We start from the raw sequence: 13,282 nt of genomic DNA on the forward strand, positions 1-13,282 counted from the left end.
GAATCATGTGCATATAATCAAAGACATCACATTAAATAACTGACAGATCCACAAAGCAATCTACCATAGTAATAAATCGTGTGTGTGTGTGTGTGCGCGCGCGCCGCGCGTGTGTTTGCAGAGTCAGGTGAAGGGTAGGAAGCAAAGGAAGCCAACTTTATAAAGCCACCTCTTTACGTAATCAACTGATATTTTGGACAAATTACTTCTCAAGTCTTAATTTCCTCATTTGTAAAATGGGGATAAAATAATACACATTTGAAAGGTTGTGAGTCTCAAATAAACCAGTGCTTCAAGAAAGCACTACTGCATTATGCTACTCTTCATGTTTGCTTTAATTTTCAGGATTAATTTCTCTTCTATTTTAATATTTTCTTTCCTAACATTTGGCATTACATTTATTCCTCTCCACGAACTGTTAATTGAATAGCCAGTCAACATGCAAGCTACTACATATACAAATGTCTGAATTTTTGGTGTTTTCATAATAAGAATGAAAAAGACAAACACTTCAATCTGTTTTCTAAAACTGAAAAATTGGTTTAAAAATTATTTTTAGGATAAAATGATCTATGCTTTACCTTAGCATTAATTAAATATTTATCTAAAGTATTTTCAAAAAATGAACTGACAAGAATATATGATGATCCAAATCTAATTTGTACTTTATATTATCCACCACTGATTGCATTAATATCATGTAGATCAAATCTATATCACTAATGACAATGAAAAACTACAAAAACATTGACCTGATTGTTATAATTAAATATGGAACTGTTTTACATATGTTTATAAGAATTGAGCAGAATTTTTTCTTCATGTTTTTGTGGGAAACAGTTTCCATTGTGATTTAGTTGACAATATTTTGAAAAAGAGGAGATAGGACAACATATAAAAGGAAACAAAAATTAACAATCTTTTCTCTTTTTTTCCTAATTTTTCTTTATTGTTAGTTTTTTATTAGTCATCAGAATGAAGGACTTCATAAAAAAATTGAATACAATAAACTGGGACTGAAAAGGCAAACAGGAAAGTGCTCAGTCTTTTAGATGCCTCTTGTAAACTTTGCAGATTTTTGTATTTACAAAGTTTTCAGAAAACATTTCAGGAAACATTATCTTAGTATGGGCAATCTGCAAGTTTTAACATTCTAAATGTGACAATGTTATATCAAACAGAAGATAGTGTTATGAATGTGTCATTTTTCATTAAAATGTCCAAGTCGCACCTTACACAATTTTGGGGTGTGGGCCTGTGCTATTCATATCATAGCCTGTGCAAATAGTGCCTCCTAGAGTTATGTACTGCGCAAGCTCTGCAGCTGTGTATGAGGACCATACATATCAAGATAGGTGATATTTTAGGCAAACATATGGTTTGAACCAATACATTGTTTTATTCTGGAATAATAATGAAAGACTGTGAAGGAAAACAATCCCTCAAACATGAACCGTGGCCATTGGTCAAGAAAAGCTGGTATAGCTGGTGTACTATCCTACTTTTTTTTTTTTTTTTTTTTTTTTTTTTTGGGACAGAATCTCTCTCTGTTGCTCAGGCTGGAGTGCAGGGCGCAATCTCGGCTCACTGCCACCTCCGCCTCCTGGGTTGAAGTGATTCTCCTGCCTCAGTCTCCCGAGTAGCTGGAACTACAGGCACCCACCACCAAGCCCAGCTAATTTTTGTATTTTTAGTAGAGACAGGGTTTCATTATGTTGGCCAGGCTGGTCCCAAACTCCTGATCTCAAGTGATCCACCCTCCTTGGCCTCCCAAACTGCTGGGATTACAGGCGTGAGCCACCGCGCTCAGCCTGGGATACTCTGTGAAAGATAAAAAGATATCATGAATAACAGCATGGAAATAACTAGGAAGTGAGAAGAAATGGACCCGGAAAGGTATCCACCAGAATTACTCATCCTGAATCCTTGCACGATCTAAAAGTGAAGTTTTGGGAGAATCCTCAAGTTTGATCAGTATCTTTACACTCTTCTCATTTTCCCATTTCCATTCTACCTTCCAAAGATAAATATTTTACCTTATTTGTGAAGATAGTTCTATCACATCTCATAGGAATCCTACAAAGAGATGACTTCTTTCTAATTTGGTCATTATAACAACTCACTGCTCTCCCTCATCATTTCACAACAACTTATGTACACGACAGGAAAAGACAAATATAAAGTCAAATAATACAGGAAATGTGAATTCAGAATCACGATATAAACACTAATTCCAGTAAGTGAAAGAATAGATTAAAATGAACAATTTAAAAGGAAAAACACCAACAAATTTTAAAGTATTTCAATACATTGCTACGTTACATATCAATGTTTCATATATAGTGTATATAAATGAAAGCATATATTTTCATTGTATGTCTTTATGTGTTACAAATATAATAACGTGAAAATGTATGTAAATATCTGCATGGAACTGTAAGTGTTCATACTGCTGATAACCAGATTCCATTTTACTGTAACAACTTTTTCTTGTATGTATACATATATGTATTCTGAGCACTTAAACTTCCCTTATAATAGCAAGCCTGAGAATAAGAAACTGTATTTGTTTATTTATTTATACTTCACCCTATTTCAAATAAAAAAATTGTGGCTTTTTAAAATAAGGCTTATGAAAGAGCAAAATAACATCAATTAACAGCATCTGAGGAAGGAGTAGGAAAAACAGTATCTGGGCACACTTGACTATCTAAACCTAAATGAAATGTTACATAAAAGATGATAATTGACTTTTTCTCTAACTCAATAGAAAACAGAAATAAAAGGGACCTGTTTCACACTCTAGAATGAAGGTTATAGATTGGATTCAAAAAATAGCTTTCTGACAGTAAATTGAAATAGGTACTATCTTATTTGAAGATATTTAGAAAGAGAATAGAATCTCATCTCTCTCTGCTCCTTGAGGTTTGACCCCACCTAAGAGATGGCTTGCTAACCTGTCCAAGTCCCCCACCTTCTGGCCCTGTAATTATATAATTCCATGGAGAATATTGCCTCTCTCATCCTTTAAAGAGACGGTCTGGTAAAGAGAAGATAGGAAAGTGGAATTAAAAATGAGACCTGTGTTTTCAGTATTTGGCATACTCTTCTCTTTGAGGTTATATTTTAATTACATGTGGAGTTATAAAGTAATACAATTTTAAACACCTAAGATTAGTATTACAAACATTTATTTTTAAGTTTTGTCTTTACCCTTAAAGAAACAAATAAATTTAGTAATTACAAAAACAAACCGAAATTAGACTATTTAGCAACTATCCTATATCTAATTTTATAGGGTTGATAATCATTCCTTTATATTCTCTTTCTAATTTGTCTTTATTCACATTTTATAACAGCTAAAACCAGAGGTTAAGTTGCTAAACAATGATCTGAAACCAGATAGTTCCTTAGGGGAGAATATATAGTTTACCTGATTTGTTCGACACCCAAATAATTGCTTCTGAAGACACATGGCTTCTATTTCCTACCACAATAGTTAATGGAATCTGCCACAGGTAACTGCAAAATAAAAGAGAAGCTTTAAGAATAAAAATAGCTATATCAAAACAAAAACAAAAAACATTTCCCATGCGCCTTCTGTGTGATTTTTACTACTCTCATTAGGTGAACTAAAAAAAAATCCAGTCATAAAAGTAAGGCATAAGTCAAAAAGATGAATTCACTCTTTCAATGCCATTAAGGAGACTTGGCCTCTATGAATTTTAATTGCAGTGCAAAGAGAACTGCCAACAAAAGCATTTATCTCGGGGGAAAAAGGTTTTGCATTTTGAATTTGAAATAAAAAGTAACTAATATCTATACACCTGAACTATATTGATTAAGGTCTAAACATAACTTCTTTCTACTTGTTTTTATGTTAGATTAAGACACATCTCAGTGGCTCCATGCATTTACATTTTAATATTCTCCTTATTTATTATCTAATGACTCTGTGGGACACTATTAATGTAGTTTACAGAAAAGTTAATATGACATATCTAAAGTTATTCAGCAGAAAAGAAAAAAATAAAAACTAGTCAGATTCCCATACAATCTAGATCAACAGAAATAATTTTGTGGGACGCACTTAATGCTCTGTTTTCTGAAATGAAATTTCTAACTTGATGTGTCAAAGCAGCCACCAACATGCAGGGACCAATCGTGAAACTCATCTATTAAAGAGAAGCATTTTGCAACATTTACCTTTTTATAGGATAAAAATTGAGGCCTATACTTATACATGAAGTCATGTCAGTTTAATCTCAAATGAATAGCCAGAGATATGCTGGATGGTCTTATGAGTCCAATGACTACATGACTATATTTGTTTCCTGCCTTGAAATATAGCCAGATTATTTCAATCTATCATTTCACCATTATCAATAGGGTAGCCGACAATTCCAGTATGGAAAAAAAATATTTTTCTGTTTTAGAAATGTAAGAGATATTGCGTGACCTCAATAACTGTGAGAATAAATAAAGAATTAAAAAATGTTTGGGAAACATGCCTGGGGGTAATAAACATTATAATGAATATGTCTTTTGGGGAGTGAGAGAGGAGGACATCTCCTGTGAATCGTCGTGTGAAATTTGACTATTTTATTATTCCATGTTTTGCATTCACAATAAACAGAATTCAGTAATAGTAAAGAGTTCAAATGAAAGGTTGAAAGAAATTCATAATTTTATACCAACTCCTATCTCCAGTATGGAAAATCAAAATAATATGTTTACAGTTCTTGATTTTAAAACTGTATCCTATATTTAATGAAAAAAAAAAATTTGGAGGGCCTAACTATGTGGAGATACTACGCTATACTAATAATGACTGCATACAATCGGTCTAGTAATACAACAATTTATAATAGCAAAATCTATATTGACTCTTTAGACAGTAGTTCATGAACAACTCATGTAAACTCTTTAACAAATACTTCCAAACTTTCAATATAGGTTTAAAAATATGCCCCAGATATTTAATAACAGATTTACTGTCAGGAGGAGACAAAGAACTGATCCATTTCATTAACAGCTGTTCTCTTAAGAATAATGGATCTCTTTTGGTTAATTGGAACACTTAGTTAAGAGACAATGATGCTCAACTCTGGGTCTGATTCTCAAATTAAATGATAAGCTCATTTTTGTGTACTTAGGTCTTAAAAAGTCTGAAAATAGGAGGCATTTCTACTCTAAATCATAAATTACTATTGAATCTGATTGAATGGACTTGGAATAAAATGAAATAAAAGGCATCAAACCCATCTATAGTTAAGACAGAATAACTTCATAAACTTGACTTTAGTACCTATCCATATTGAGCTGGGTCAGCTAAATTGTGAAGCCAAATAAGTACTGGTTAAAAGGCAAAGAATATATAAAATTGAGGATATTTAAAAATTCTCAAGGATAATTGTGTCTTTTTTGTAGCATAATCATAAAACGTTTGTGAATCATTGTTCGCCCCTAATATAAATAAACAGAATTTCCATGTATTTAAATTATTTATTCTAAGTAACTAGAGATTATGATAAAAGTTGGTTTGTTTCTATATTTGGGTTTTAGAAAAAATATCTCTAAAATACAGGAAAATGATTCACATAAATACCTGCATGTCAATACCATATATATACAGCAAATTTCCTAAATGTCAGACATTGTATCACATAGCTGTTCAGATACAAGTTAACTATAAGGTTAACTAAGTTAAACTATAAACCTTATAGTTATAACTATAAGGTTTGGGGATACAAACTTTGAGGCAGTTTTTTAAAATTAAAAAAATATATTTATATACTTCCTAAGAATATTTTTGTTCCCTATTCTATGTGTGTTTTTGTGTATGCACACACATAACCAAAATTTACATATAGTAACAAAGACAAATTAAAAGTTCCAAGTTAAAAGCATATTTGAAATTTGTATTTACTTTTGAACTACTGTACTGTCAATACATTTCACAACTTTCCAAACATCATATATGTGGACTTTTCATAAATTTTGTTTTAAAATCAAGGAAAGCCTGATAATTATGTTGCTTTGTGATTATAACTTAAAAGACTAGAATACCCTAAACATAGTTTAGTGAAAAGCCCTCTATGTTGTAAAGAAATCCAAGATTGCAATGGATTATGTTTAAAACGATATTAGAAAAAAATAACTTAGGAAATTAGATTGTGTTCTAGCTGTCTCAGTTTTAACTTGAATTGTCATCATGTTATTTTAAGCATAAAAAAAGACCTCCCGAGATATTTTTTTCTTTAACAGTTCCTGGGACTACCTCTCTTCTCAGTCGTTTTCATTGTTATAATAAAGCAACTTTTACTCTAATGATTATATTAAGGTAGCAAAGAATAGGTGCATATAAACCTGAATGAGACTTTTTTTTATAAAATAGCATCAAAATTAATGAAGCATTTGTCCAGACTTTGTGAAAAACTGGTCAGATGTCACTGTCATCAGGGCATTAAGAGAAGGAAAGTATGACTGTGTAGATTAGTAAAATTCTCTGCAGCGAAGAACACTGAGAAGCTCCTCGGTGTATAGGGAGACATTACTTTACATTGCAATGCATTAACTGTATAATGAAAAAGGCTATGCAAATTCACAACTTCCCAAGTACCAAAATTCTAGAACATATTTGACACTCTGTTACACATCAGCTAACTTTATGTGACTATTTAGTTATGTAAAGATCTTTCCTTTCTATGTTGTAATACAACTATTATATATAAAAATATAATTACTGGATTCACTTAAAATGTTCTAGGCATATTGCAATGATGTTCTAGTGTTTCTTAGAAAAATGAAAAGGCAAAGAATTGATTTTTCTGGCTCAGAAAATATACAGATTTCACAGGATTTCTGGAATAGATAGGCAGTTGGTTTTACTCTATCAACTGTTTGCATTGTGAAATAAAGATCTAGGAAGGCTATATACATAGGCCAGAGAGAATTGTATTGAAGCTTTGACCAGGATGTTATAGTGAATTAAATGATCAATAATGTAAAATTGCAATAATCCATTTTCAGCTAAAAGGTCTATAATTGCAAAATAAATAGAAAATCATCTTTTAGATTAACAAGATGTCCTGCATTATCTTACTCTTAATATTTTATATGCTAAGTTCTCAGAGTTCAAAATCATACATATGATTTTATAATTCCAGAAGACAAACCGACAAAGCTGTCTAGATGTTACATATGATTATACAGCCTGGGAGAAATTCTTCCTTTAAAGAATTAGACTCCTGGCTGGTACATCTGATGTATGTTATAGGTTGACAGGATATTTTTGTTCAAAATTTGTTCTGTCATCTGCGTGTCCTTTATGTTTTTCTGCATCAGTGATGCTTGTGTCACACTGATCATTCTCAAAGGCCTGGCCCAAATCTCTCTAACTTTGCCACAGTCAAGTAGTTTTTATGTACTTCCTGGCAAGGCCAGAGTTGATGCCTACGCTTGTGCTTGTTTTGCCTTGGGCCAGACGTTAGAAGATTAGAAACAGCACCTGGCAGATGTGGGAAATCCAGGCTGGGGAAAGAAGCAATGACAGAGTCAGCCCCTAACAGTGGTGACAGTGTGGCAGGGTACAAGCACATTCCATGAGTCTACACAGTTGGATTGCAAAGGGTAGCGTGTTAAAGGTAAATATAGACTGTATATGGAAAGATACAAGACACTGCTTTCCTAAATCGGATTCCAAATGTAGTCACCAGAAACATTCATGAATTTCTCAGTCACTTAGATTGAGTGACTGGCTGGTCTTGGAGCTAGCCTACAGGGGAACAATTTCCATTCTTCTTAGAGATGACAAAGCAAACTTAATGCCTGTTCCAGATCTCCTGGACATGGGGGGATGATAAAGTCAGACTCCTAATTTTCCAAGATAATGGGAGACAGCATGGGTAACCTCATCCAAACATCTCATTGTGCTTATCCATTTTAACTTCTCTCCCTCTTCCTGTACCTCCCATCCCCCACCCCCATCCCCAGCCCTCACTGGAACCAAAGTCTTACTAGGGCATCTTAAATGAAATGAAATGGACTGATTTAAGTTTTAACATCTTTTCTTGGCCCAGACTTTAATGAGACACAAAATAGAAAACATAAAGTAGAAAAGAAAGAAAAATGCTACGTGCTGAGTTATCCGTAATTAAATAAGAGTTTCAGCAGAAAGTTAAAGAAACAACAAATAAAGATTTTATGTATGCTGTCTGTTTATTGATTGTAAACACTAAAAATGAGAAACAGAATATATGTTGATACTAAGTGACATTAATCGTTAGATCATTTCAAGTTATCGTTTGAAATTCCTTTGACTCAGACATTATTTCATTTGATTTTTGTTTTAGTTTTTCTGCATTATGAGTTTCTGTTCTCATTTGCTTTATAAATCTCACAGTGGGCTCAATTCCTTTTAATTCACAGCAACACATTTTAACTTTCTTGCATTTAATTCAAGAAACATTCATGGGGAAAAGTGAAAAATAACATTTTATTTTTTTTTAAACACCATGATTATTCAAAATTCTGTCTTCCTAACAAATAACTTTGGTGTTTTTCCAGCTTGAAGGTTCAGATATCCAGGAAATGGGAGTAAAAAGAGAATCAAAATAACTTGTGTAAATAAACAAAAACTATATTTCACTTAATATATGTTTTAATAACAAAAAACATTTCAGAATTTTGTTATTAATGCTCTTTGAAATATTAAAACTGCAAATGTAAGAATAAAAACAATATTTTTCATGTAAAAAAGAATGTTGTACCTGCTATTTTGAAGTTTAAGTGCTTTAGTTTTAGCACTGATATCATAGATAAAATGTTGTTGGGTAATGATTATTCTATTTTCTGCTGTTGTGTTTCCCAAGATGGTGATAACAGGATAACCCATCTGGAGTGTCCACTGATCCATTACTTCTTGTATATTTACATATTTCCCATTTCTTTTTAAAGCCTTTACAAGGAAAAATGTATAAATTAGTTTTAAAAACATGAATTATCAACATAATTAACATTAAGCCATTTTTATTTCTATCTTTACTATTTACCTAAATATGAAAACATTTAAAGTCAGTGAAGCCAATATAATGTTAGTGAAATTAATCTTCTTACCCTAAGTTAAGCTTCATACATGTATATAAAAATGAAAGTTGTATTAACATTAAAGTTTTTACATAACATAAAATAAAATATGTGTTATTATTAAAGCAAATCCCTGCAGCATCAGTAAGTATTCCCAGAATGTCTAGTGTCACATTTAAATATTTGACATATAGGAAAAATTATTTCAAACTTCAATATTTATTTTTTAACATGAATATCTTACACCATATTAAAATTATATTTCAGAAATATTGTCATGTTTGAAAGTAGGCGAGGTATCTTTTACTACCATTTGTAGTTTAGTTTTAAACCCCTTTGTTTTACAATATATTATATAAAACAAAAAATCAATATGAACAAATGAAAAATGTAAAAAGTGAAAACAAACTGTCAGTGTCAATAAAGGCTATGAATGTCTTATAAATGCAGTTCAAATATTCAAGTAGAGGTTTTGATATTTGAGCTTCCTATACTTTACCTCCGATAATGTATTCCAGAGATCATTTCTGGCTGCATTGCCATACTTATGAATGGTTAAATAATCCTATAAGAATATAAAATTGTAATTACAATTCAAAGGTTAAACAGTAACTAGTAAACACATTTATTTATCAATTCAGTTAATAATTTTCATATGTTGGAATTATATTACTAAGAAAGGACATAAAAGAAGATAAAGAATCTCATTTAAAAATATTCCAAAGAGATTTAACTATAGAATATTTCCTAATTAAGTCATCAACCAATATTAATCTCTTAAAAATTATTTTCATAACTATAATCACTCCTTACAGATATCCAGGGTCAAAGATCTTTCTCTAATTGAGCAAGCCAACCTCAGTCAATTCTGAAAACATTACCTCTTCAATGAAAGGTTTAGAGAAACTTTCCCATCAGGGTTTTGTGTTAGAGTGTTGAAAAAGAAATATTTTATGAAAAAAAAAAAGGGCTAATATATGCTGACGTTAAGAGGGATTGCTTTGCCGAAAGAATACTCTCTTCACAATCTGTCTCCAGTTCAGTGGTCTTACTGCAGAGGAAAGGCTGCCTGTTACAATAATGATAAATACTTATTTCCATGGATTTGAAACACACATTAATATTTCATAAGAAAAAAGTCATTCCTAAGTTTATTTAATATTTTGGGGCTTTGGATTTGCCATTTTTAATGTTTAGTTATTAGTGGTAAAACCTATACACTTTCTATCCGATTCACACTTTGTTCTCCTCTAAGAAGCACGGTTTGTCTCGTCAGTGTGCTATTTGGTTATGGCTGGTTTGCATTATTTTTTTCTGATTTCAAAACAGAAATATGAATTTAAAAATAGTGTTATATTGTAAAAGTTCCTCCTTCTTCATTTGAAATTCTATTATCTCTGCAACATATAGATAGTAGACAAAATCCTAAATGACATCAAAGTACTGAAAAGAAACATGCTGACTCCTTCAGTACTTTATATGGAGTGGGCTACTCTGGGAATAATTAAACTTGGGGGAAGCAAATTTTCTGACATACAAATTGTCACACCTGTGACAGGTTCAGCTTTTGTTGGCAACTCACAGCACAGCAAATGGCAACTCCCACTTAATCAGATGCCTAGAGATGCAATGTCCAACACTAACTTAGCAACCACAAATTCATCATTGCCATCAGGTGCTATGAATAACTTTGTTAAAACATATAACCCTGAATAACCATTCTGAATCCTAATTTGGCTTTGAACATTCCATGTGAGGTTTTCAACATAAACCCAGAGACCAGGATTTAAATAGATTATTTCAGATTTAACTTTCAAAATTATTCGTTACGCTCTTTTCACTTAAATGAATAAATTTGGGAATAAGATTTACAAAATATAAAAGTGCATTTTATTTTATTTTTTAATTTTTTATTTGAGACAAGATTTCACTCTGTCACCCGGGCTGGAGTGTAGTAGTATGATCAGGGCTCACTGCAGCCTTTACCTCCCAGACTCAAGTGATACTCCTTCCTCAGCCTCCTCAGTAGCTGGGACTGCAGGCGCACACACCACCACACCCAGCTATATAATTTTTAAATTTTTTGTAGGAACAGGATCCCATTATGTTGCCCACGCTAGCCTTGAGCTCCTGGGCTTGAGCTAGTCTCCCTCCATGACCTCCCAAAGGGTTGAGATGACAGGCCTTAGCCACAGTGCCTAACTTGCATTTTATTTTAGTGATGTAATAATAAACGGTGCTAATATTAGAACTCTTTAGTCTTAGGTTCTGTTTATGGGTAGTGCTGCTAGGCTAATTCAGCAAAGGGGAAATAAAGGAATACTATAAAATCCAATATACAATTTTCTTCTCAAAGATCATAAAAGTCTAACTATTCATAATATGAGTTGACCTTGTCCTACTATCATCAGTTTGAACTATTTCTTCCCTTCTCAGTTTAGAAAAAGGTTCAAGTTTCCACTTCAAGCAGGCTGAAATGAAAATTATCCAGACATAAGAAGCAATATCCAACTTGCCTGCCTCTGTATTCAGGGAAGATAACATATCTTCTTGAACTCTCAGTAACCCTGATATTCAGATGTTATTGGAATTTTACATGTGCCAACTTTTTTTTTAAAAAAGTTTCCCTTTTTTTAAAGAGAAAGCTTGCATAAACATACTCATAGCTTGAATTAAGAAAATTTTGCAGAATTATAAAGAAACTTAAAGGATAATGAGTATGTTTTAATAATCAGTCATCTATTTTTTTTCATTAATTCCACAAAATGTATGGAGCACTAGCGTGTTCAGGTAACTTTCTAGTACAGGGGAAACAATGGTGAAGAAAAGGTTACTGAGAACAACTACAAATACTGAGATGTGATTTGTGTAGGGAGATTTCCATGACTGAAGCTATAGAAGTCTTGGTATAATAACCACTTGGCAAGATGAAATCATATTTGGTATCTCATTGAATAAAAGTATTTTAAGTTCTTTGCAAATCTCTAAGTCAGTGAATATGAAAGTCCTCAGAGATATAAATCTGAAATGGAAATCTAAGTTTACGTTTATGTGTATAAAAGTCAATCTTCAGCAGATTTGACATTATGACATAAAATAGAAGAATGTTTTAATATTAACCTTAAAAGAATTGTGGTTTCTCTACACTAGGTATTTCAGAAATAATAGAGTTATTGTAAGGAATAAAACAAAGATAATCACCAGACTATTCTTAAGAGACATAACAAATAATATAGACTGATTAAAAGTTAAAACTCTGTTAAACAAGAATATATTACATCTGCCTGTGGAGAGAGGCATCACAGCATAGTGGTTTAAAATGCAGTAACAAGAGCCTGCCTTGGTTCAAACCCAAGGTCCAACATTCACTAGCTATATGAGCTTTGGAAAGCTGTTTAACTCTTTGTGCCTATCTTCACATATATAACAATGGGGATAATAAAATAACTACTATATATATTTTTCTGAGAATTGAATGATTCAATATACAGTGTTAAAAGAGTGAAGAGTGCCTAACACATCATAAATATTCGGTGGGCGTTCTCTGTGGTAATCTTTTTAATAATCTCAGGCTATAGGTTGGAAAACTGAGTAACAGAAGGAAATGCATCATTATCAATAATAATGAAAGAGCACAGCACATGAAAACAGTAATATTTGTCTCCTTTTTAACACTGTGCGAGTTGCCTTAATTTTATCTCATTCAATCCACACAACAACATTAGAGGTAGATATTATCATCATCATCTAAGAAATCAGAACATAGGAACTCAGAGTCTTCAGCCTACATCCAAACCCCATGCCTCTGGCTACCCAAATCCAATAGCCAATATATCCAAGCCACATAGATAACCGAGTCCTATTAAAAACTGAACTCATTATCCTCCCCTACATCGGATCCTTTTGGTGGCCCCTCTCCAGTGAAGACCTTTTCATCCACCCCTAGCAAAGAGTTATCTTGATGCCTTGATTGCCCTTTCCACCACATTCAATTAATAATACATGAACTAAATATACTCCAAGATTCCCACTTTCCCTTACCTGTATATCTACTGTTCAGAATCTTACATGGATGATGACAGCTGCCCTTGTTTCTGCTTTGTCCCTTTCACATCTAGTCTCTCCCACAAAGTCAGAATATTTTTGGTTAAATATACACACAAATCCCTGCTATGTTCAGAATATAGTCCAAACT

The 13,282-nt window shown here is 32.4% G+C and overlaps 1 protein-coding gene across 1 annotated transcript in view; it reads right to left on the reverse strand.

Moving 5' to 3' along the window:
• Window positions 1-13,282, reverse strand: part of TRHDE (thyrotropin releasing hormone degrading enzyme) — a 427,994-nt gene that overhangs the window by 101,028 nt on the left and 313,684 nt on the right. Inside the window, exons 8-10 of the mRNA XM_010353807.2 lie at window positions 9,587-9,652; window positions 8,772-8,959; window positions 3,434-3,522 (exon numbers count right to left, since the gene is read on the reverse strand). Coding sequence (XP_010352109.2) covers window positions 3,434-3,522; window positions 8,772-8,959; window positions 9,587-9,652 — 343 coding nt within the window. The remainder of the gene's footprint in view (window positions 1-3,433; window positions 3,523-8,771; window positions 8,960-9,586; window positions 9,653-13,282) is intronic.

Source organism: Rhinopithecus roxellana, chromosome 10 (genome assembly GCF_007565055.1).
Source record: "Rhinopithecus roxellana isolate Shanxi Qingling chromosome 10, ASM756505v1, whole genome shotgun sequence".
In the NCBI taxonomy this organism is placed as follows: domain Eukaryota; kingdom Metazoa; phylum Chordata; class Mammalia; order Primates; family Cercopithecidae; genus Rhinopithecus; species Rhinopithecus roxellana.